This window comes from Notechis scutatus, chromosome 13 (assembly GCF_049901735.1).
Source record: "Notechis scutatus isolate UNSWTSFEM ecotype Mainland chromosome 13, rNotScu1.2, whole genome shotgun sequence".
NCBI lineage: Eukaryota > Metazoa > Chordata > Lepidosauria > Squamata > Elapidae > Notechis > Notechis scutatus.
In genome coordinates this window covers 1,998,918-2,025,202 of record NC_142021.1, presented here as the reverse complement: position 1 = coordinate 2,025,202, position 26,285 = coordinate 1,998,918, and the positions used below count along the sequence as shown (strand labels likewise).

At 43.1% G+C, this 26,285-nt stretch overlaps 1 protein-coding gene across 2 annotated transcripts; it reads left to right on the top strand.

Annotated features, from left to right (window-relative positions):
- The first annotated feature begins 11,066 nt into the window (after positions 1-11,066).
- On the top strand, positions 11,067-26,285 carry ABCB9 (ATP binding cassette subfamily B member 9). 2 transcript variants are annotated; one of them, XM_087942567.1, is made up of 12 exons: positions 11,067-11,162; positions 15,106-15,730; positions 16,141-16,255; positions 17,170-17,300; positions 17,657-17,862; positions 18,451-18,648; positions 19,161-19,289; positions 19,766-19,954; positions 20,583-20,756; positions 21,657-21,816; positions 22,656-22,792; positions 23,402-26,285. In XM_087942567.1, exons 2-12 carry the CDS (start codon positions 15,112-15,114, stop codon positions 23,708-23,710), a joined length of 2,367 nt encoding a protein of 788 aa, XP_087798693.1. In that variant the 5' UTR covers positions 11,067-11,162; positions 15,106-15,111; the 3' UTR covers positions 23,711-26,285. The 2 variants fall into 2 exon arrangements, with proteins under 2 accessions (XP_087798693.1, XP_087798692.1); XM_087942566.1 differs by having other exon boundaries at positions 11,073-11,162; positions 14,999-15,730.

Genomic DNA, 26,285 nt, shown 5'->3' with positions numbered 1-26,285 from the left:
CAACCAGCGTCAAGGGAGCGTCTGCAAATTACCCAGCGGCTCCAAAAGAGGACGAAAGCCAAGGTCGGAGCTTCTCTTCCAGCTCTGGAGCTCTGCTGCAGAGGAGCACAAACCACGGCCCCGAGGAAAGCGAGGAGCCCCTTTGGGCCGGGGCCAAGTCCATTTCGTGGGCCCCAAAAGAGCCTCCCAGCGGATTTATTTTTTTTATTTATTTATTTGCAAGCCAGCCTGGGAAAATCTGCAACTTTGCCGTTTGGAAGAAAGCAGCTGCCATTGCATTTTTTTCCCTAGAGGGCTCCTTTGTTTAAATGCAAAACTTTCTCAATAGGAATTTTTGTATACTGATGTGGGGAGAAAGTTTAATTGTTGAGCAGCAGTTAAATGCACTGGTTGGGGGATTCTGGGAGTTGGAGTCCACCTGTCCAGGCGGGCAAGAGTCTGGCTGCTCGGGACCAGAGGGGTGAAGACCGCTTTGTTGCAATGGGAAGCTCCATCCTATTTGTCCAGGAACTTCAAGGGAATTCAAGTCTACTCATCTTAAAAGTTGCCAACTTTGGAGGAAAAATCCATTGCTAAAGCTTCAGTTTGCTTCAATCTGGGTTAAGGTTTAAGCCCCAGTTACCTGGGTTGACCCACCAACCATGGTTTATAGAATAGAATAGAATAGAATAGAATAGAATAGAATAAAATAGAAGAATAGAATAGAATAGAATAGAATAGAATAGAATAGAATTCTTTATTGACCAAGTGTGATTGGACACACAAGGAATTTGTCTTGGTGCAAATGCTCTCAGTGTATATAAAAGAAAAGAACATTCATCAAGAGTCAAGAATCATAAGGTGCAACACTTAATAATAGTCACTGGGTACAATAAGCAATCAAATCATATTTATAATCAAATATATAACCAAATTATAACTTAGCCAATGGCTACCCTCAAGAGGCTAAGCCGCAAATCAGTTGCAATTTATGGGCGAATCCAGTTTCCACTTTTGCTACCAGTTATACTTTTGTTCATCTCCCCAAAACTGTTTTGAGATAAGCAGTGAAGTGGCCGCTCAGCCTAGGGAGAAAAATCTGTCTGAATCCTGGAACAGATGGGTAGAAGGGGAGATCATTTCACAGTCGTGCAGAAAAGGACGATGAGGGAGCAAATTCCACACTGCGCATTCATTGCCTTGAGTTGTGCAAAACAATCCTCCACGACTTCAGGGAAACAGCAAAAACTTCCCTCTCTCTGAACTGAACTGATTTTCCTTAGTGGGCTTAGCAGGGATATTTCTGGAGGCAGTAACAGAGTTAGAAGGGACTTTGGAGGTCTTGTAGTCCAGCCTCCTGCTCAAGCAGGAGACTCTATAACCATTCCAGACAAAGGACTGTCCAGTCTCCTCTTTAAAACCTCCAGTGTTGGAAAAGCCACAACTTCTGGAGGGAAGCCATTCCATTTATTAAGTCCAAAGACAAATTCCTTGTGTGTCCAATCACGCTTGGCCAATAAGGAATTCTATTCTATTCTTCTATTCTTTCACTTTCTATTCTATTCTATTCTCTACTCTATTTTCGATTTTACTCCATTTTCTATTCTATTTTCTATTCTATTTTCTTTCATAATTCTATTTTTTTATTCTATTTTCTACTCTATTTTCTATTCTATGTTCTACTCTTATATTCTATTCTTTCCCTTTCTATTCTGTTCTATTCTCTATTTTCGATTTAATTCTGTTTTCTATTCTATTTCTTTTTGTATACTGTTTTCTATTATTTTCTTTCATAATTCTATTTTCTATTCTATTTTCTACTCTATTCTATAACTTTCTTTCATATTTCTATTCTATTCCATTTTCTATTCTATTTTCTATTCTATTGTTTTCTTTCATATTTCCATTCTATTCCATTTTCTAGTCTATTTTCTATTCCATTCTATTTTCTATTCTATTATTTTCTTTCATATTTCTATTCTATTCTACTCTGTCAACTCTATTAATTGACAGTTTTTAATTAATTCTCTGATTAATTTTAAGTTTCAACCATGTCAAATGTGAACCCCCCTCACCCCAATGCCCCAAAGGCCCCGGACTCCAGATCTACCTAGAGCATCCCATCCTGGTGCAGACAGCAAGAAAGAGCCTTCCCCAATAGCTTTGCAAAGCAAGGGGCACTTGTGCATCGTCCCTTACGCGAATGCAAAGCCCATCTGCACAGCTGCATTTCCTGGATAAAAGGACTGCGCTTCCCAGCTGCAGGCCAGTGGTCTCCAACCCCTGCAGCCCCAGGCTCTGGAAGCCAGTCCCTTGCCCGGCTGGAGCCTTCCTTGCAACATGGACCCTGCCTTGCAAGTGGCTGAGGAAGAGGAGGAAGAGGAGGAGGTGGTGGCCAGCGAAGGGTCCTGCAGCCCCAAGAGCAAGTTTGAGGATATTTTCCGCCTCCTCTCCGAAGGCAGCTTCCCAGCCAGCTTCTGCTCCATCAAACGGAAGAATCTCAAGCGCTACGCCCAGAAATTCATTGTGGAAGGTGAAAAGAAGGGGGAGAAGATGCTTTGAGGGGGGTCACATCTGCAGCTGCAGCAGCCTAAAGCTGGCAAGGAGGCATCGGGACATGGGCAGGGTTGGGAGGAAGGATGCAGCCGGGAAAGATGGGGGAAGGAAGGGGAGGGTGCAGAAGCTGCTGCTGCCAGCAAGAGTCACTGTGGGATCTCCTCATTCCTTCCATCGAAAAGACCTCAGAGGCTTTAGACTGATTGGAGGTGATTTGGGTTTTAATCTGGAACTGAGAAATTAGAGTGGCAATCATACCGAGTAAGTCATTCCAAGCAAGGTGGTTTTTTTAAATTTTAAATTCAAGATGTTAGGTTCAGTAAATTTAAAACGGAATCTCTGTCCATCCTTCTCCTTTAGCTTCCTCTTCTTCTGCTTCTCCTCCTTCCATCCTTGTTCCATCCTTCTGCTCCTCTTCCTTCTCTTTCCTCTTTTCCTCCTCCTCCATCCTCCTTCTCTTGCTTCTCCTTCCACCCTTCTTCCATCCTTCTACTCCTCTTCCTTCTCCCCCCTTTTCCTCCTTCCTCTTTTCCTCCTTCCTCTTCTTTCTCTTGTCCTTTTCCTTCCATTCTTCTCCTTCTCCTTCTTCCTCTTCTCCGTTCATTCTTCTTCTCTTCCTCGTCTTCCTTTTCCTTCCTCTTCTTCTTCCTTTCCTCCCCCTCCTGCTCTTTCAATTCCATCCTTGGTCCGCTGGTTGGATCAACACCGTTTCAAGGACATTTTATGGAAGGATTTAATGTATTTAATGTAAAAGGGAACCAGTGGGGAGATTGACAGGTGCAGAATTACAGGTGCCCCTTGCATTAGAAACGGTAACGGTTCCCTGCGCCCCATTTTCCAAGTTCTTTTTCCTTCTCATTCTATTTTCTCATTGGTGTTCCTTTCTTCCTTGTGCAGGAGGTTGCCTCTATTATGTGGGCCCCCAAAAGGAGGAAAAGCGAGAAGTGGTGGTTGACCTCAAACAGCGGCGGAAGGTCTTCCTGGAAAGCCACTTCACGGAGCTGGGGAATCACCTGGGCCAGAAGAAAACGGTGCACCGGATTCAGAGCCGATATTATTGGCTGGGTATTGTGAAGGATGTGGTAGACTGGGTAAATGTTTTTTTGGGGGGCGCAGTGTGGGAGGAAAAACAGATTGGTTTAGGCAGAGGAACGGATTGCTTTGAGCATTTTGGAGTCCCAGAGATCCAAAAGGAAGCCAGTCGTTTGCAATGATACAGGGAGTCCTCGACTTAGGTGGTACGGTGTGAGTTCGAACCTGGGTAGAGGCAGATATTTCTCTCTCTGGGCACAATGAGAATATGTCTGCTGAACTTAATAACTCCACACTGGTGACAGGAAGGGCATCCGGCCAATAAAACACTCAGCTCCATTCAGTTACCCAGGCTCCACCCCCTCCAAGGGATTATGGGATCATTAAAAGAGGAGGAGGATGGTGGTGATGACGATGATGAGGGTGGTGATGGTGATGAGGGAGTCCTCGACTTACGACACAACGGAGAGCAGGATTTCCATTGCTAAGCAAAGTGAGTTAAGTGAGTTGTACCCGATGCTACGCTCTTTCTTGCCTCGTTCTTAAGTGAGTCTGTGATAGTTGAAGCAAATCATGTGGTCATTAAGCGAACCCAGCTTCCCCGTTGACTGCTTGCCAGACGCTGGCTGGGAAGGTTGCAAACAGGCGATCACGTGACATACACACACACACTCCAGGACGTTGCAACTGTCATAAGTACATGCCAGTTACCAACCGTCCAAATGTTGATCAGATGACCATGGGGATTACTGCAACGGGCATTTTTTTTCCCTACCTGTCCTTCCTCCAGATCAAGGTGTGTGAAACCTGCCAGAATGCAGAGCACAGCAAGAACCTTGCCAAAAAAATCCAGCCGCTTAAAGTGGAATTGCCCTGGGAAGTTGTGGAGCTGGATATTTATGGTACGTGCATCGTTTATTCCAATTTGTGTGGCTTTTAAAACAATAGATTTGTCTCCCCCTCCCCCGTGTTTTCCCACTAGTGCAGGTTTTTTTTTTCCAGATAAACTCAAGCATGGATCTATTTAGTTGCCACAGAAATTGATCGACGGGCTTGTCACCTTGAGCCTGGCACCATGGGCTGAAAAGGAGTGACTGGCCCAAAGTCACCCAGTTGGCTTTCGTGACTAAGGCAGAACTAGAACTCACTGTCTCCTGGTGATTGGCCCAAAGTCACAAAGCCTGCTTTCATTCCCAAGGCAGAACTAGAACTCACGGTCTCCTAGTGATTGGCCCAAAGTCAACAGCTGGTTTTCAAGGCTAAGGCAGGACTAGAACTCACAGCCTCCTGGTTTCTAGCCTGCTATCTTTTTAAACAAAGGCTGGTTTTCATTTGGCAACCTGATAGCCTTCTCCACTTGCTGCTGAGTCCCTTTTCTGTCCCTTTCTCCAGAGTAACTGCCTTGTCTTTATCTTCACCTAAATCTCATTGAGGTCACAGCAGTAACTGACTCTCTCTTTGCGTTCTGTAGGTCCTTTCCCGGAGTCCAGACAAGGCCACACTCACATCCTCGTTGTGATGGACTATTATACAAAATGGGTGGAGGCTCTCCCTTTGTTAAAAAGAGATGCTTTCTTGGTGGCCAAAGGATTGGTTTCCTTGTATTACAGGTGAGCTGATCTCTTCTGCTATTATGGGATTTAAGGTGGTAGCTGAGCATAGAATGGGCCCCTAATATTAGGATTTTGTTTCTAGCTACAACAAAAGATAGATTTGAATGTCTTATCAGATGCCCTGCATGGACACGCCAAATAATTTCAACCTACAAAAATCTACAGTACTTACTGTATGAGTATTTCTCTTGTGATTTTTTTTTTAAAAAACAGGTTTGGGGCATCCAAGAATATCTTATGCAATCAGAGCTGGGATTTCTGCGAAGAGGTGAGTCAGAATTTTCATTCCCCGGAACAGTATTTGTCAACTTCAGGAACTTGAAGATGGGTGGGTGTGGACTTCAACGTCCAGAATTCCCCAGTCAGTCACGCTGGATGGAAATCCTGGGAGTTGAAGTCCACACATTTTTAAGCTCGCCATGCTGGTTAGGGAATTCTGGGTGTTGAAGTCCACACATCTTTAAGGTCACCATGTTGGCTGAGGAATTTGGGATTTGAGGTCCACACATCTCATGGTTGACAAACATTGCCCTAGAGGGCTTTACTTCTGCCTTCTGCTAAGTCTGTGTTTCCATACTCTATTGAAAGATCTATTTTTAATCCTGTTGGTTTCTAAATATATTCTGATTATTCTCCTCCATGGGCAGGACCTCAGCAGTCCGCGCCAAAAAGGAGAAAAACTACACCGCTATTTCTACCTTCAGCTATTCGCACCTTTGATTACTCTCATGTAGAAAGTCCAGAGCCCAAAGTTTCATAGTAGTTGTCAGGGCTTCAACAAATCCACCCCCATTCAAATCATAAGTCTCTAGCCGCATCTCACGGAGTAAAAAAAAAAATGATTTATTAGGAGTGGCCATGTTGGTGTTAGCTGGGTGGTAGCCGACACTAAAATACACCATTCATTTCCCCCTTGACCCTGGTATTTCCCCCACCCCCTGGATGTATATTCTCCAATGGGACACATCCATAGCCAAGAGTCATCATTCATGCTCTCCAGTAATAATATTGCGCGCCAGAAGCTTCGGTCCCTTAGAAATTATTTGAAGCATTTAAGGAATGCACTGCTTTCCTCCACTCCCTTTCCTCCCTGCTGGCAGCTAAAAAGACCAAAGGAGTATTTATTAGTTGACAGTAGTTTTGCATTTCCAGGTGGTCAAACTCTTATTAGAGAGGTGGAACATTACTCAAAGTCTCACCCCGGCCAGCTGCACGAACCTGGACAACCGCACCAACGACATCCTGAAATCCTCCCTCTACAACGTGGTCAATGAGAAGCCGGACGAATGGGATGAGGCCCTCGAGCCAATTCTGTTTGAGATCCGCACGTCCGTCAACCCTGTGACCAAATACCCCCCTTTCTTCCTTCTCTACAACAGATACGCCTGTCTGTCCTCGGAGGTAAAGGAGAACCAATTCCACGGGCCCTGAGTCACTTTTTTTCAGTGCTGTTGTAAGGAGCGGTTACAAGACGAATGCTTGCGTGTTGAGGACTAGCTGCTCTGTATGTCTTTCTTGCCCAGCCCTAGTAGAAATGAACGCATTCTCATTCTGGCTGAGTATATTTTCTATTCTTCTTTCCCAGGCTGAATATAAGAAGGAAGAGGGATCCGGGGGGTTTAAAGGCAGCTGCCTCCCGCCATTCACAGCTGCTGCGCAGGAGCAGCAGAACGCCGTGAAAGAAATTGTAAGTCAGACGTGAGATCCCTGTGGCCGGTCCTCGATTTACGACAGGTCACTTAAAAAGCGTTTGAACTGCTTAACAAAGCTGTTGACTGCTTTTTTCTTCTTCCTTTTTTATATATTATATAATTAAATAGGTAGGTAGGTAGGTAGGTAGATAGATAGATAGATAGATAGATAGATAGATAGATAGATAGATAGATAGATAGATAGATAGATAGATAGATAGATAGATAGATAGATAGATAGATAAGATGATAAATAGATAGATAGATAGATAGATAGAAAGAAAGATAGAAAGAAAATAGATAGAGGGAAGAAAGAAAGATAGATAGATAGATAGATAGATAGATAGATAGATAGATAGATAGATAGATAGATAGATAGATAGATAGATAGATAGATAGATAGATACAGACAGACAGACAGACAGACAGACAGAAAGAAAGAGGGGAAGAAAGAAAGAAAGATAGAAAGATAGAAAGATAGATAGATAGATAGATAGATAGATGATGACAGACAGACAGACAGACAGACAGAAAAAAAAGAAAGGGGAAGAAAGAAAAAGATAGATAGATAGATAGATAGATAGATAGATAGATAGATAGATAGATAGATAGATAGAAAGATACAGACAGACAGACAGATAGATCTATCAGAAGTTTGATGTGTTTTTAACCTTGAATCCATCCCAATCTGGCAAAAGCAACTCCTTTTCCTCCTTCCTCCTTTGTAGGTGATTGCCAACATGACGGCTACTTACAAAGGGGAGCCGAAAAGCATCAAGAGGAAAGGGAAACCGCTATCCCCTCTCGCCTACAAAATGGAGGGGGCGCTTTTGGGGGGAAATGAGGAGCCCCCCCTGAAAAAATTGAAAAGGAGCCAGTTTATCTCCTTCCAGATCGAAACCGTCTTGACTCCAGAGCAGAGCTTATCAAGCGTGAAGAAAACCGGATGATTGATTAGAGCCGGTGCCCGTTGCAGCCATTCGCTTCCATTGTGTACGCGTACCTATGCATAACAGGTACTCCTCGACTTACAACCATTGGCTTAGTGGCCGTTCGAAGTTACGACGGCCCTGCAAAAAGTGACTTAGCTTTTTTTTTGTTTCTCCCTTTTCTTTTCTTACACTTACGACTCATGGAGCATTCCTGGGGGGGGGTCACGTGATCAAAAATTCAGACCCTCGGCCACTGGTTCATACTTACGACGGTGTGAAGTGTCCTGGGGGGGGTCATGTGGTCCCCTTTTGCGACCTTCTCACAAGCAAAGCCAGATTAACAACCGAGTTACTCACTGAGCAACTGCAGTGGCAAGAAAAGTCGTAAAAATGGGACAATTTTCATTAAACAACTGTCTCGCTTAGCAACGGAAATGTTTTGCTCCATTGTAAGTCGAGGACTACCCATATTTATCAGGACCAACCAGAGGCATATAGTAATAGCAATACCACTTAGACTTATATACAGCTTCACAGTGCTTTACCGCCCTCTCTAAGCGGTTTACAGAGTGAACCTATTGTCACCCAAAAATCTAGGTCCTCATTTTACTGACCTGGGAAGGACGGAAGGCTGAGTCAACCTTGAGCCTGGTGGGATTTGAACTGCCAAATTGCAGTAGGAGTAGCTTGCAATACTGCACTCTAACCACTGCGCCACCAAGGCTCTGTAGATACATATATACTGTAAGAGTTGAGAGCAATATGGTTTAATTGATATCCTTCCCTGCCAAATAAATTTCAGTATTGTTTCATTCAAATCTTCAACGTACTTTATCCTCTAATTTTATTGGTATATTTTGGAAAAGAAAAAGTATTTTAGGTAGAATATTCATTTTTATTGCTGCGATTCTCCTCATAAAGGAGAGTTACAGGTTTCTCCATCTTTCTAATTCTTTATTTGATTGGTCAAATTAATATAATTATCTTCAATTGTTGTACACCTTGCTGATAGCTGTATTCCCAAATATTTTACTTTCTTCACTATTTGAATATTTATCTTTTCAGCCAGGTTTAATTGAAATTTTATCTTTGTGGGATAAGAGCTATAAATTTTGGGGTGGCATGGGGAGGGGGTTTTCTTATTTATTTTAGTTAACAAGTACTAGTATAGGGTGATGTCAGGGCATTGGGTTTTCACCAAAGCAAGCTCCCTTCGGAATCCCACATCCTTTGCAAGCACGCCATATGACATCAGTATTCCCATCCGTAAAATGGGTCTATGTATTTTCTTCATAAAACACACGCACCTACGCATGCACACACACACACAAACACACACACACATACACACACACCAGGCTGAATGCCCGCTCAACCCTCTGCAGCCGTGATTAGGATTATCAAGTTTTATTTGCTGCCCGTCGCGCAGTTTGAAGTGTCTCCGAGCAGCAAAACCCTCCAAGTTGTGCAAAGAATTTATTGAAAATGAAAGAAGAAAGGACAAGTTTGTCTGGATTTCTTTAAAGAAATGTTGAGAAAGGAGCAAAGCAGCCTATGAAAGGGGGCAGAGAAATTGTGATTTGAGGTGTGTGTGTGGGGGGGGGGGTGTTTGCAAGCTCTGGGCACTGTATTAATTGCCAAAACAATTTCAGAGGGGCTAATTCCTTTCTCCAGCTTATCACAAAAGGTGCTTGCATCTTCGTTTTTTTCTTAGAGGAATGGGAAGGGCGATAGGACTACAATGCCAACACAATGGTATTCTGAACACTGGGCACTCACTGGTGTGTGTGTGTGTGTGTGTTTACCATTGCATTTGTGTGTGTAAAAGAGGCAGATCGACCAACACTTAGGCTGTTGAGCTGAACTGTGAGGTCCGGTCCAAACTGCCTCTGTGAATATGTAAATAATCGTGTAATAAATTAAGGGTGACACTAAATTGTCTTGTCCATGCGTCTGTCTTAATTTCTCCCTTTGAACATGGTCTCAAAATAGTTCCAAGCAGCTGGAATGGCTTCATAAATATGGCTGTTAGATCTGGACTACCAATATCCGCTGCCGTGCTCAGACCTGGTTCTTGTCTCATGGTTGGGCCTAACTGCCACTAGTAGCATCCTCTTTGGCTGCTGTGTGTGTTAATTTTTGCATTTAGGAGGGAAATGTGTTTTGAATTTATTTTACAATTGCTCACCACCAGAATGCCTTGCTAAAATGGTAGGCTTACTGAATGAATGAATGAATGATGGAAGGAGGGAGGAGGATGGGAAGGAAAGGAAGGAGAGGGATGGGAGGGAGAGAGGAGAGGAAGGAAGGAAGGAAGGAAGGAAGGAAGGAAGGAATTTACCCATACCTCTTTCATTCCTACCATCTATTGGTCCTCTGGATTTGGGCAGGGAGGCCAAAGCAGCTCCGCTTCCCACAGTCTACAGAACTCACTGCCACAAGATAGGCTGACCACGAGGATGCAAGAACCTCGTGGTGACAACGGAGGAGTGAAGATGACAGCAGCTCAAGACTAAGTAGTTTGGAAGGGGCAGTTGGAGGCTTAGATGCAACATACACCCAGGTGCACACCGCTTGGTTGGAAAACCGCCTTTTCCTGCACTTCTGCTCCCGCCCCATTGTGCATTATGGGTTTTGCAATCCATGCAAAAGCCCGGGAAGGGCTGGGTTGCACCCACTAGACCTGGCTGTCCTTCCTTCCTTCCTTCCTTCCTTCCTTCCTTCCTTCCTTCCTTACCTTCCTACCTTCCCTTTTTCCTTTCCTTCCTTCCTTTCCTTCCCTTCTTTCTTTTCTTCCCTTCCTTCCTTCCCTTTTCCCTTCCCTTCCTTCCTCCCTCCCCTCCCTCCCTCCCGTCCTTCCTTCCTTCCCTTTTTCCTTCCTTTCCTTCCTTCCTTCCTTCCTTCCTTCCTTCTTCCCTTCCTTTCTTTCTTTTCTTCCCTTCCTTCCTTCCCTTTTCCCTTCCCTTCCTTCCTTTCCTTCTTTCCTTCCTTCCTTCCTTCCCTCCCTCCCTCCCCCCTCCCTTCCTTTCCTAGATAGGGGAAGCTTTGTGCGAAGCTTTGTGCTTTTTCACGCGGGATGATTCAGCCTTTCTCCAACAGAACTGTGTGTGTGTGTGTGTTTGTTTGTTGCGTTGTTGTTATTATTCTGTTTGGTTTCCCCCGCTTCTCCCTTTGGCACCCGCCCCGAAGGGAGGACGAAGGCTTAGCATCTTCCTCCAGCTGCAAAGGTAGGCAAGCGTGGGCGGGGCTTCTCCGGGAGGCGGGGCCCTGCGGAGACCCCGCCCCCTCCCGACCTTGTCCCGGGAGCCGGCTCAGCAGGGCAAGCGAAGGAGATTAGCGTGTCTTGCGCTCGTCGGCAGGTAAGGAGGGTTGCGGGGAGAGACTGGCGTGTTTGGCATGCACACGTGCACCCCCAGACCCGTGCATGCTGGCTTCCCTCCCTCCCTCCATCCTGATGCAGAGAGGCAGCTGAGGCTTCCCACGCCTTTTTTTTGGGGGGGAGGAACCCATCCCTGCGGGAAGGAGAGCCAAACACCTGTCTTTTTAATTTAATTTAATTTGATTTTTTCTGTCTCTCTTTCTTCCACGCTCGGTTTGCTTGATGCCCGGGGTGTGTGGAGGGGGTGCAAACCCTTGCTTTGCAAAGGCAGGCGAGCGTGGGAATCATTGCACCCCCCCCTTTGGAAACCCACCCCACCCACCCCTGGTTTGCAGAAAGACAAATTCAGACCCTTTTAACTGGGATCTGCCCACCTTGGCTTGCTGGATGTTGGCTAATCCTTTGCTGCCCCCAAGCTGTGGCTGCAGATACTGGTCCTGACAGCCGCCGCTGGAGAGTGCCTGACATTAGCTGGGGCCTACCTTATAAATCTCAGGAAGATTTATAATAATGATGATGATAAATTATTATTATTAATAATAACAATGGGAAGAAGAAGAAGAAGAAGAAGAAGAAGAAGAAGAAGAAGAAGAAGAAGAAGAAGAAGAAGAAGAAGAAGAAGAAGAAGAAGAAGAAGAAGAAGAAGAAGAAGAAGAAGAGATTATTATTATTGTTGTTATTGTTATTATTATTTGGGATGCTTTGCATGCACCTAGTTGGTTTTCAGAATTATCCTGAATTTTGCAAAGGAGACATGACCCTTAGGTTACAAAAACAAAATCTACACTGGACTCTGGGGGTAAAAATGGGGGCTTTGGGGGAATACATTTTTTTTCTGCTGTTTTTCCCCTGTCAAAACGACTGAGTCAGGCCGGGAAATAAGTTGAGATCTGGGTAACTTCCCTTGCAGCCTGATTCGTTCCCGTCTTTCGTTCACTGCAGTAGATTGATTGGGCTGAGTCAGTCTCTTCCCATCTACCCTGCTTGTTTTGAATCTAGTGGAAAATGGAGGGTTTGGGCGAGGCGGGGGGGGCATCTGAGCAGTCTGGTTGCTTTATGAGGAATATTATTAGGAAGCTGGCTTGCCTCATCACTTGAGACTTTCAAGAAGAGATTGGACTGCCATTTGTCAGAAATGGTGTAGGGTCTCCCGCTTGGGCAGGGGGTTGGACTAGATGACCTACAAGGTCCCTTCTGACTCTGATTATCTTGTCACCTGCCTCCTTTTTGATCGAATGGATCTCTCCCTCCCATCGAAGTCAATCTTCCCCTTTCGTTTAAGGGCAGATCCAGCATCTTCGCTGCGGACCTCTCTGCCAACGGCCTGGTAAAAGGAACAAGAACATTAAAATGTTTTTTATTTTTTGGCAAGGAGCGTACCAATTTCAAAGCAAGGCAATCATTTTAGCCAAGGCATGAAATCAGGTTAATAAATTAGATTTTATCGTGCTGGCTGAAAGTTCTGTTGTTGTTTTTTTGCACTGTTTTTCCTCCTCTTTAAATGACTTGGCAGATTCTGTCCAGGAGCTCTGGGGCTTATTATGCATTAAAGGTGCTTCATTGGATTGAAATGAAGCTTGCCCAAATTTGAATGAGTCCCCCTTTTAAACCCCCTCCCCATTCAAGATTTCGTAGCTTTTACACAAAATCTTTTGTTGGCCCCAAAGTTGTAAGGAGGATCAAAGTTGAGTTGATGTTTTCTGCAGGTGTTAAAGCGGGGGGGGGGACGGGGGGACACAAAGGGAATATAAAAAGATAGGTCAGCAGTTTTACAGGGTGTGTTTAAAAATAATAATTATCTGCGGTCTAAGTATCTTTTAATTTCCATTTGGAATATCTCCATTCTGGTTTGTTTGGCATCAGAATAAAAATCTGAGCATCTTCCAAAGCTGTTCCCTGATTGGAGAGTTTTCTACTCTGTTATCTGAATTAAATATAGGATAAGATTGATACGTCATCGCAGTTTTAAATTATCGAAATTTTGTAGCACTGTGATGAATTTGTATTATTTATTTATTTTTTAAAAAACAGCTTGCTTTGCATGGCATCCTTACGAAACTTCACCCTGCTAGCTAATTTTTCTATATGGATGAGCTTTTTATGTGGAAAGGATGAAGTCCAACAGGGAGATTGAAAAATCCCAGGATGCTTTTAAATCCATTTATTTATAACATGTTAAAGCAGCATCTTCTCTCTCTACTTACCAAAGCTTGTGCTTAACCAGAAAGATTAAAACCAAAGAGGGCTTTTTAAATTTTTTTTTCCTTCTGTCCAATTCTTTCTGCTTCCTGCCCCTTCCAAAAGGGGTGGACTTCAGGGTCCATCATCCTTAGCCATGGTGGATAGGGCCTGGAGTCCTTTGTGAGAGTTCCGAGCCTCCCAAGCTTGATGTGATTCTCTGGATCATCTGGTACTTTTCTTGAAGGCTTCAGATTAAATAAAAAGGAATATATGGATGTCCATTCAGGGATTTGGTTTAAGGTTTGGATGAAAAGCAGAAAAAAAAATATTAAAAAAAAACCAGACAGGAAGGACCAGCTTTCCCTGTTTCCATGGCAACAGTCAAGCGGCCTAGTTACAGGGACCACCCATCCTTTATTATTAAGGACAGTCCTTTATTTTGATCCTTCTCCTTTTACCCTAAAAATGGTACCCCCGAATGCAGAGTATGGCACATTACCTGCGAAAAAGATGAAAACTTAATGGTCTTTTTAAAAAATGCATTTATTGCATTTAGGGCTGGATTTGAGATGTTTTTATTAGGATGTGCTTTTCTGTCTTAGATTTTTATGGATATGTTTTGAATTTTTCTTTGCCGTGCGAAGTTATGAAGATAATATTTTTGATCCTTATGAATAGATTTTTGGATTTACTCCTTTTCTAGATGTGTCCTTTATCCCCCCCCCCCAAGAAAATACGGTCATTAGATTGCTGGTCTTACCTTAAAATTCTCACCTTTATCTATCTAAAGGGATGCTGAGAGGCGAGGTTTGTCCCTGGGTGCTTATTTAAAATCGAAAGCAACGAACAATTGAGGAATATTCATTGTTTTAAACCATCGACTTGTCAAAAGGCTAATTCAGTTGGTTGTTCCACTTACTGTTTTGCACAGCCAGTTAGCCTGATTTGCAAAGGTAGTGTATTATGGTTTATTCCAGACAATATGGTTATCAAATAAAATCCTGATTACAGCCATAGACCAGCATAAAAGGGTGCAGCCATGAAAAAGAAGAGAAAGAAAAAGAGAGAGAGAGAGAGAATGAGAATTAAAATAAACATTTAAAAACGATGCTCAAAAGCTAGAAGGTACAAAAGATATATAAAAAGGGAGAATTTAAAAGAAGTGATCGGAATATCAGATGAGTATATAGAGGACCAACTAAAGTATTTGGAAGATTATACAGGTAGTCCTCAACTTATGACCAGAAGAATTGAGCCCAGAATTATGGTTGTGTTGATCATTAAGTGGGTTCATCAGGTGATGATGCCCGATTTTATACCTTTTTTTTCACAGTGGCTGTTAAGCAAATATGGCGGCTGTTAAGCAAACCCATTGTACCCAATGAGGAGTTCAACTGGTTTGTAATTAGATCTGGGGAAATCAGTTGTGTACTGTGGCCAGTTACCAAGCACTCTAACACGGCAAACGTGGTGTTCATGAGATCTAGATGAAACCAGTCATAGTTTGGTGCCCAGCCATCTCTTCCTTGTTCCTTGGTCGTGCAAAGCAAGCCCAGCAACTAGGGTATAACTTGGGTCAATCATGGTTAAGAAGTCATGGGTGAGAACTCTGTCCTGTTCTCTCCCCTCTTGCAGGAAAAACTGAGCAGTGATGTTGGTGTTAACCCTGGTCTAGGAGCTTCAGGTCTCTCCCTTCAAATCTGTTTTACGATTCCTACCTCTCTACCTCATTCTGAAACCAGATTAAGATGCGTGCCTGGGTAGCTGTGGCCAGCACCCTCATCTTCATAGGGATGGACGTGACATTGACCACCATGTTGTATGAATACAACCGCCACAGCAGCACCATCCTTCAGGATCTCAAGCACTTCAACATCTTCAACTCCATGCTGGATATTTGGGGGTCTTGCTTGTATCGCAGCTGCCTACTCTTGGGGGCCTCCATTGGGGTGGCCAAAAACACCAGTTATGGTCCCAAACGGTTGAAAGGATCCCGAATCTTTATCATTTTGGTCTGTCTGGCGATTGGGATTTATGCCCTGGTCAAGTTGCTTCTTTATTCTGAAGTGAGAAAGACCATCAAGGATCCTTGGTTTTGGGGTTTATTCGCCTGGACTTACATCTCGCTGGTGGCCACCTTCTCCTTCTGGCAGCTGCTCTCCTCTGTGACCCCTGCCAGAGATACCTTGGGGATTAATTCAGAATCCAGGGCTGAAGCAGAAGACGTTGGAGACCCCAGTTCTCCTGGGGTTCGGGGAAAGAAAGAGGAGGCCTCAGCTGCCACCATTTGTAAACTCCTGTCCTACACCAGGCCAGATGTCCACTTCCTTGTTGTAGCCTTTTTCTTCCTCTTACTAGCTGCTTTAGGTGAGTGATTTGGGTGTAAAAATAAAAGGACATGGAACGCTCCTTACTGTCTTTATGTTGTGCTTGAAAGTTTAAGGCAGTAGAAGTGGTGAAGATGTTGGATAAAATAAAGTTTATCGAACATTTGGTGGTTTTGTGGGAAAAATCAATATCAAATTGGAGGTTAACGTTAGCTAGGAACATTGTGGGTTTATTCAGAGTTGAGAACATTCTTAACTCCAGTTGACATCACTGAGAAGATGTGTGGTCATTTCTCTTGGGTAGATCATTGCTTGCCCATCCCTACCATAAACTAATTCCCAACTTTTTCAAATCTTTTGAGACTTGAGAAGGGAGTTGCTCTGAAGTTGACCTCGGTTTATGTCCTTGTTGGCTTTTCACTTTTATTCTGATTTTTTGCTTCCCAACAGGAGAAACCTTCCTTCCATACTACACTGGCCAGGCCATTGATGGGATAGTCATCCAGAAGTCCATGGACCAGTTTTCCAAGGCAGTGGTGATCATGGCCTTTCTAGCCATTGGAAGGTAGCTTTGTTAGAGTGTTGGTATGTTTGCTACCTTAGAGCCTGAAGATTGGAAAGTGTGGTGGTTGTGTGAAGTGTCTTGCAATGGTTCCAGGCTGTGATTTAGTTCATCTCTTAGGTAGGGCCCGGATTTCCAAGAAATTGCAGGTTCTACAATTGTGGAAAGAACAAAAGTTAAAACGAGTAGAATTATGTGGAATAATCATCTCTGCTCTTTCCGTGGGTTGTGTGTGTGTGTGTCTGGGAAACCTTGCAGGGAGGGAAAAGTATGGTGTAACCAGTCAAGGTCAGAAGAAGTTCAGAAATTCCTCAAACTGAAATATCCCAGAATACAGAATAACAAAGTTGGAAGGGACCTTGGAGGTCTTCTAGTCCAACCCCTTGCTCAGGCAGGAAACCCTATATCATTTTAGACAAATGGTTGTCTAATCTCTTCTTAAAAATCTCCAGTGTTGGAGCATTTACAACACTTGGTGGCAAGTCGTTCCGCTGAGTAATTTATTTTTTTTAGGAAATTTCTCCTTAGTTCTAGGTTGCTTCTCTCCCCGAATTCATTTCCATCCATTGCTTCTTGTCCTGCCTTCAGGTGCTTTGGAGAATAAGTTGACTCTTCTTTGTGGCAACCCTTTAGATATTGGAAGATATTGAATCTCCTTTATAGAACCTTGCAGATGGAGTTCCATGCAAAAGGTCCAGAATTTATTCCTGTCCTGTAAAGATACTGCTTTTGCAGAATGTTCTCTCTTGGTTTTAAAATTACATTTCAATGTAACGTTGGGAGCAAAATCTAAGTTCATTCCTATGGGTGTCTCTCTGAAGCATTTCTTTCTTGATAGTGTACAGGTAATCCTGGGCTCAGGTGGTGTTGCTTTGTCGGTCTCTGTCGATCCTATAACATCTCTTATCTGCAATCAGCTCATTTACCGCAGGTGTCCGAGGTGGCCTCTTCACCCTGGTCTTTGCTAGACTGAATATCAGGCTCCGTAACAGACTCTTCCGGTCGCTAGTAGTGCAGGAAATGAGTTTCTTTGACGAAAATCTCACCGGTGAGTTTCTCTACCTTTTTTGGTGACGTCAGGAGTGGGGATCCCATCACCCTGCAAATATTGATCAATCGCAGAATCACTGATCAGGCTGCTTGGGAAATGTAGTTCAGGAGAATCTGTAGGCTGGTGGATTGAACGCAGTTAGTGTTTCTCGACTTTGACAACTTTACAACATGTGGACTTCAACTCCCAGAATTCTCCAGAACTTAAACATTTCTGAAACGTGAGAATATTGGCTTCGTTGGTAAATCAGAGTCCTAATACTTCTTCAGTGTCATTTTGTATAGGTTTCATTCTCTTGTTATGTTTTGTTTTCCGCTGATCCTTTGTCCTCTGTCCTCCTTCCTCTCTTTCAGGTGACATCATTTCCCGACTGACATCAGACACAACCATTGTGAGCGATCTCGTCTCCCAAAACATCAACATCTTTCTGCGCAACCTGGTCAAAGCCACCGGGGTCATTGTTTTCATGTTTAGTCTCTCGTGGCAGCTCTCCTTGGTGACCTTCATGGGCTTCCCTATAATCATGCTGATGTCAGATGTTTATGGGAAATATTACAAGGTTAGTTTTATGGGCGTCTTAGAATGATCTGATATTCCTTTAATCATTTGCAATGTTTGGGGGAAGGCCTTTTAAACCTTCTGTTGCTAGTTATGGTCAGGTGAATTGGCATATCTGAATGGTCGCATATTGTACAAATATTTGTAGGCTAATGTTGAGTTTTTGTCAGGCTCCCAAAACTATGAAAGAGGTTCATAGTTACTTATAAACAGATTCCTTTAATATTCCTAACCTGCAGACAGAATCTTGCCAAACTAAAGCAACTACTTGCATGCTAAAGATACACTCTGAGAACTTCCAGGGAGGAGCTGTCCTAACTCTCTTCCTCCCAATGAAACTCTAAACTTTGCTGTCTCTTGGGCCTCTGGAATGCAGCCCCTCCCTTCTGGGAATCCAGACCAGGTTCCACCGCAGTTTTCTACTCAAAGCCACACCTAGACCTGGATTGCACATATATGGACATAGATGTATTTGTGTTTAGCATCTGGAATTCCATGTGAGCTCCCAAATTTGAGGGTAGCTTGGAGAACTGTTGAAGTAGGACCTCTTCAGAGGTGACCCTTCTCCTCCTTTCTTTTAACCAAGTAGAAGCTCTCTAAAGAAGTCCAGAACGCTTTGGCCAAGGCGAACAATACCGCTGAAGAAACCATATCCGCTATGAGGACAGTCCGAAGTTTTGCCAATGAGGAGGCCGAGGCTGACGTCTACTGGGAGAAATTGCAGCAAGTCTACCAACTCAACAAAAAGGAGGCTATGGCTTACACGTACTACGTGTGGTCAAATGGAGTAGGTTGAAATGCATCCTCTCTTCCTCTGACTTTCTTGTTTTCTTGTTTTTTTATCTTTTCTGTCTTTCTCCAGTTGTGCTTTGGACACACAGTTGGGAAGATGAAGGGATTCCCAATTGTATAACAAAAGAGCCAGATTTTTCTCTTAGGCCCAGAGTAAATAAGAACACATTTGTTGTGCCAAGTATTTCTTCAGAGTTGAGTTCACCTCAGCAGCTGCCTGAAGTCTCAAGTGTCATTGCTAACTTAGGAAAGTCCCAATAGAAAAGAATATTTGTAGCTCAGGGTTGAACTGTGGGGTCCTTGGTGCTCTCTGAGCTTGGTGGTTGCCTTGCAGACGTTTCATGACCAAGCTAGGTAACGTCATCATTGCTGCTGATAGGAAAATGTTTCGTGTGTCTGAAGAAGTAAGACCAGTCTTGCCCAATTTGGTGCCCTCATGAGTTAAGTTGGAGTCCAGCTCCAAAGTTCTTGGTGTTACAAAGTTCAGGTGTTTATCCTTGATTCCAGCTCACCCTACTCATCGTTCAAGTGAGCATCTTATACTATGGAGGCCATCTGGTGATCACTGAGCAAATGACAAGTGGCAACTTGATATCCTTCATTATTTATGAATTTGTTTTGGGAGACTGCATGGAGGTAAGTGACACTTTTTAAACAGTCTGTAGTCTTGCCTGAAAGGAGTTGCTGTCTCTGATCTCAGCTGAGCATCTTTTAATATTTTCTCATATGTATCAGATGGATTTTTGTAAATATGAAGACTGTCCATGGTTGAAGTTGTCTTGAAATGTTTTTATAGAATTTTTCAAATAAGTCTGTCCCTAAAATCCTTCCTAACACCCTGCTAACAGCACTTAAAGGCATTTTAATTGTGGACTTACCTTTTTCATGGGTTAGAACTGTTGCAGATTCTCGGTTGAAGATCCATCTGCAATCTACAATTTAAAATTCTTCAAAGGCAGAAATGTAAAATTTATTTTATCCAGAGCTGTGTTTCCTCGGACATATTTCTTTTCAAATGCAGAACAATTGGTTCTTATAACCCCTATTGCACAGTAAGATTTTTCGTGAAATGACAACACCTTCTAGTAATTTTCTTTCTTCCTCTTTTTTAGTCCATTGGTTCAGTTTACAGCGGCCTCATGCAGGGTGTGGGAGCAGCTGAAAAGGTATTTGAGTTCATAGACCGCCAACCCACGATGTTAAACGATGGGACGCTGGCCCCTAGCCAACTGGAAGGAAAATTGGAATTCAAGAATGTCACTTTTGCTTATCGCACCCGTCCTTCATCTCAAGTCTTACAGGTAAGTGTATTTTTGGTCCGTATGGGCTACTCAAGGGTTCTCATTCTGTCTTGTGGATTTTAGCAGTAGGAAGGCAGGATAACAAAATGCTTTGTATGTTAACGTATGCAGAAGTTACAGTTCTTACCACCTTTGGTCCTCATGAGGCTCACACACAAATTTCAGATGCGCCTTTCTTTCTTTCTTTGGGTATAATTTGAGTAGCTTTTGGCTGCATTCACATAACACCCTGTATATATGTTCCTTGGGACTTAGTGAGTTATGTGAGTTATGTGGGACTGTGCTTCGTTTAATAAACTAAGCTTAAACCATAGCTTAGCCAAAGTACGTAAAACAGGTCTACCATTTTAGATAGCCCAGTTTTTCACTAGTCCAAAAATCCCAGCTTTTTTCAAGCACACAAAATTCCAGATCTAAAGAAGAATGATGAAAAGAATAAGTGCTAAACTTTCTGCCACGGTTTTAAAACTACACTTTCTCCATATTGGTTCTTTGGAGTTTTGGTGGGAACCAAGGAATGTCTTTTCAAGTGACTTCTAGCCCTTGGCACACACCTGTCTTGGAAAGGTAACTCAAAAAACTTGGCAAGTCGTGGATGAGACATGATGATGATCTGCTTGTCTTGTAGGATGTCTCCTTCACTCTCCATCCTGGGAAGGTGACCGCGTTGGTGGGTCCTTCAGGCAGCGGGAAGAGTTCCTGCGTCAACATCATAGAGAACTTCTACCCTCTTCAAGAGGGCCAGGTTCTTCTGGATGGACAGCCTATTCATATGTATCAACACAAGTATCTTCACTCAGTGGTATGTATCGCCAGTAGCTGGGTCCCTAGATTTGACTGAGTATGACAAGATGATGTTTCCAAGAAAAAAGAACATCCTAACCCTTCAGGTTCCGGAGATAGATTTGCAAGAACTTGTGATGAAATCCCCGTGGATGATTTAGGCTTCTAACTGTCTCATTTGTCCCTGTAGCTCACAACTACCAAGTTCCATCGGTTAAATAAAAACAATTCTCTCTTTCTTTTGACCAGAAAATGCATAAAGTTCGAAGAGCTCATCTTGGATTCCCAACATGGAGAGAATTGGCTCCTTGAGCGATGGTTCAATATCATATTCAGGGAAATACAGGTAGTCCTCAACGTGCAATAGTTTGTTTAGTGACTCTTTGAGTCACTAAACGGCACTGAAAAAAGTGACTTATGACCATTTTTCACATGGCCATTGCAGCATTTCCATGTAGCATGATTAAAATTTGGCTGCTTGGCCACTGGCTTATATTTATGACAGTTGTTCTGTCCTGGGGTCATATGATTTCCTTCGGTGACTCTCTGGCAAGCAAAGTCAAAAGGGAAGCAAGGTTTCACGTAACAACCATGTCGTTAACTGAACAACTGCAGCAAATCCCTTAACCGCTGTCGCAAGAAAGTTTGCAAAATGGAGCAAAATTCACCCTGACCAATGTCTCTGCTTAGCGGCAGAAATGTTGGGCTCCATTGCAGTTGTAAGTTGAGGACTACCTGTAGATACAAGAGAAGATACTTTCAGAAGAGTCATAAGGGTGGATGTAAGCCGCTGCATGATTCACCGACACATGACCTCATGTAATTTCCATCATTCATTTGCTTTGTGAGTAATGATAATCAGTCAACGTCTTCACCGGTTCTACCCTTCATCCCTCTTGAACCCCTGTTGTCTCTTTAGATCTCCCTGGTGAGCCAAGAGCCGGTCCTGTTTGCTCGATCCATTGCAAAAAACATCTCTTACGGTTTGGATTCGGATCCGTACGAGCTAGTTGTTCAAGCTGCCCAAAGTGCCAACGCCCACACCTTTATTATGGAATTGCAAGATGGCTATCACACAGGTAGGGTCTGACACCACAATCGTTCTTGCAGCAAATTCATCAGCTCTGAAATCGGGGCCTGCAGCGCCGCCTTAAGAGGCCTATTCATTTTTGTTGTTGTTGAAGTCTGGTTGACGTTGTCTGACAGGGTGGCGTATTAATAAGAAGTCCTGCGGATTTTGCTATTCTGTTTTGTGTTGTGGCTCCGGGTTTGGATTCTGCTCCTGTGGCAGATATGAGTTCAAGTGATGAGGACATGGCAGCAAAATATGAGCCGGCATTGCTTAGTGATTGGGATAGTAACCAGGATGAGGAGATGGATGTAACAAGGGAAGATAGACCTGAAGTAATAGAGTTGTCAGGACCTTCGACCTCCTCTGGTTTTGTATCTGATCAGCAGCCGGGAATGGCTGACAGGGAAGGCATGAGAGAGTTTTCCAGTGGAGATGAAAATTTGGAGAACTTATGGTTAGACGTCAGAAACAGAAGGAGGCTGAGAAGACAAACTCAGTTAGAAAGGAAGTGTCGAGCTAGTCATTAATTAGGGAAATTAGCACGCTTCATAAGTGAATAAAAGGACACGGCTGGGCTGGTGGAATTCGCCAGAAGCAAAGTGACTAATTGGGAGTGAAGACATGCAGCAAACTCTCTGAGGCTTGTGATTTACTGCCACGCCAGGATTGCCGGACAGAGTGTGGATTTATTGCTGTGTATTGGAATTTACTCCAGCCGTTCTATTGTGGGGGTTTGTTTTTGATTTGAACTAATTCTGAAACGGCTGCTTTTTGTTTTGCTCGCCTGCAATTAAAGGGGAGACATAACAGTTTTGTTTTGTTTCCTTTGTTTTCTTCCTCCTGCAGAAGCTGGGGAGAAGGGAACCCAACTGTCTGGTGGTCAGAAGCAGAGAGTGGCTATTGCGAGAGCTTTAATCAGAAACCCACCGATTCTGATTTTGGACGAAGCTACAAGTGCTTTAGATGCGGAGAGCGAACACGCAGTGAGCAAGATGGGGTTTCCTGTTCAGACTTCCTGAATCTTCAGGAGAATTTGTTGCTAGCTCAAGATGTCTTTTGCAAACAAAAAGAGATCCTTTCTCTTAAGTCAGTGTTTCTGAACGTTGGCAACTTTAAGATGTGCGGACTTCAACTCCCAAAATTCCCCAGCCGTGTCACATTGCCGACTTTAATTGAAGACTGTGAATTAAATCCTTGAGAAAAACCTAAATAAAAACCAATATAAGAGCCAAAGGTTAGGTTTACTCAAGAGACACATATTCGGGGTTTCCCCAAAACATTGAAAACAGGCTGGGTTTATACAAGCCACCATCAAATTATCAAAATTCACCCCCACTAAACTTGAGCTTCACGGGTGATCACAGCTCCCTAACTTGATTAAACATGTTTTGAACATAGCTATTTTATTAATAAGGACTTGAGGGGTTTTATTTAATCTTGCTCTGTTCCTGTTAGTCCTGTTTTGCTGTTTAATTGATCGGAAGCTCCCATGAGTGAATAAATTGCCTATTTTCCTGTCTGATTTGGGGAGAGTATTTTGGGCGATGGGATGTCTTTTTCTTGATGTAACCCATCTTTCTTCTTCTTGGCAGATTCAGAAAGCTATCTATGGACATGTGCAGAATCACACGGTTCTGGTCATCGCCCATCGACTGAGCACTGTGGAAAAGGCACACCACATCATTGTTCTCGATAAGGGCTGTGTGGTACAACAAGGGACGCATCAGCAGCTTATGGAAGAAGGCGGCCTTTATTGCAAGCTAGTGCAAAGACAGATTCTTGGCCGTGAAACAGGCACGGAGGACAGCTGTCCACTGGATGGTGGCTTGGCTAACATCCAGAGAGGTTCTCCGAAGACAGGATTGGCAGAAGAGGTAAAGAAGGGAAAACAAACCTGCTGAACTTGAAGATACTCAACTGGACCGTCCGACTGCCAACTGATCCCAGAAGCGAATGTAACAAGGGTTCCCATCAAACTCCAGATGGAAGAGTTAGCATCTTTCACAGGGCTTCCCCCGGGCTTCCTTATCTGGTGTTGGCTAATTACAATCCTAAGCAGTTGTCCAACCTGAATTACTCCCAGGAGATAGCTGTAGAAGAAAAAGAAAACCAGATGCAATTCTTTTAATGGGCTGTGTCTTCTTCCTCCCCCGGATATACCTTGCAAGCTTTGCTCTTTCCTATAAACCGGCATGGTTTTTAAGGACGTGCACTATATGGAAGAACAAGGATCTTGAATGGATCTTTCAGATGCATCACCACTATGGGCTGGGATGGAAATAACGTGCTTGGGATTGGCATTGAAGCCAACCGGTTGACTTTGGGATCACCCTGGTGCCTACAGATTTGCTTTACGCTTCCATGACAGTTGAACTGGACCGCCAGATCTAATGCACTTTCCATAGGGAGCTTGGCTCAGCTGGAATTCAGAACATCTGGATATGTTGTGGTCCAGGTCAATGGTTCTCTGGGTATCTCTGGCGAAGTGTGGTACTCTACAAGCTGGGATCGTCACAAGCTGCGTATGCATGAAGGTTTTCTTATAAAATCAGCGCTGTTTCAGTTGGGTAGGGGTTTCAGAGATAGTAGCATCCCGAACAGCGATTGCAATAAAACCTCCAGCCATAACAACAGAGAGAACAAGAGGATTGCATCTTTGGTCCGCAGTGTATACCTAGATGGCAATAAAAGTGGAGAGAGAGCCTTGGTTAGGGGGAATAGGCAGTTTTATTGCAGTTGGAATTATTTACATTTTTTATCGCTGATATGCACAGTCGCACACAATCTGGGTTGGGCACCTGAATATCCCAACTAGCAAGTCAGCTCTGTTTGCAAACTATTTATTTCTCTAGAACAAAGATTTTTGTTTTCCTCCTGCTCCTCTTCCTCCTCCTCTTCCTTTTCTGTTTTAATGCCTAAAATCAAACATGTCGGTTTTAAAATATGCCCATTCTGCCAGGAAACATTTCCTGCCAAATTTTATGTTAAAAGATATAGATTCTGCTAAATGTTGCAAATATTGTGGGTTATAGTTATTTTGTTTAGATAATTAGTTAATCATCAAGCACCAGTTCTCCAAATTATTTTGATGAATTTGTTGTGTTCGCTCTAACAAAGGAAAGAAAAGGAGAAAAAAAAAAAAACCTTTCCAAATCTAGCTGTGTAATTTGACCTATTTTGATCTATGACTTTTACAGCTGGATAAATATTAAGAGTTCTCAGCCAAATATGTGCTTTAAAAAAACAAAACTGTGAATTGAGATTGAACAATTACTGCAATGCTTAATCTTAGCAATTTTGAAAAGGTAATTTGTTCTCTCTGGGTAGCCTTTCCAGTTGCATTTGGTTATAAAATGACTCATGCACTTTATCACATTTTAATTACTTTCTGATACCTCGATGGGCAGATTTTTGTCGTTTGCAATGTTTTAAAAAAAAGCGTATGATATTTTAGCAATATTTTACAAGTACTTCACTAAATTAAACAACAAAAAAACTACCTCTGATATTCTAGTTTTAGTGAGTGTGTGTTTTCAAGAATCTGTCCCAAATAGCCTTTTATTGGTAAGAGTCACCTCAGAGAGATAGCAAATTTTTATTGACTAACAACAAGAAAAAGTTAAGCCCTTTAATGTAATATTGGTTTATGCTGTGCTGGTGAAAAGACAAATGTTTTCCCCCCCATAAAGTTCTTTCCAACTTTGCTTTTCAAAGTGAAGTTAATTGCTTCCGTTACTCAAGGTAGCATGGCCAGTGGTCCATAATAATGCAAGTTATGAGCAGTGATACCTTAGGTCCCATGGATGAGAAGGACAAAGAGCTGGTTTCCCTACATTCTCTTTTGTTCTTTTGTGTTAGTTGCAAATAATTTCCTTGACTTTGTTGGCACCATTGTGAAATTTGTTTTTATGCTGGTTTCTACAACCTGGTCTTCACCCAACTTTTATGCCCCCTTACTCAAAGATTTGGCACTTTATGTACAGCTTTTGTTCAAGATTTGATTCACGTACAATTGCACCAACAGGAATACAGTTGGGCAATAAAGTTTGAGTAAAACATACAAGGATTTATGAGAATTTGAACCGGCTGTGAGATGTTTAATCAGCTGTCTCAAGAGAAGGTTGAAGGCTTCCTCAGAGTACAGGTAATCCTTGACTTATGACCAAAATTGGGACCAGAATTGCAAAGCAAGGCAGTTAAGGGAGTCCTGCCTGATTTTAAGACCTTTTTGACACAATTGCTAAGTGAGTAGATCTCCCATCATTAAGTGTATCCAGCTTCTTCCCGTTGATTTTGCCAAACGTCTGAATTTTGATTATATGACTGTGGGGATGCTGCAAAGATCGTAAATCAAGGGCCGGTTGTATATCACTTTTTTTCAGTGCCCTTGTAACTTTGAACAGTTGCTAAACGAACAGTTTTGAGTCAAGGATTGACGTATGCTTGTGAATTAAATTCTGTATGAACTTTCCAGTA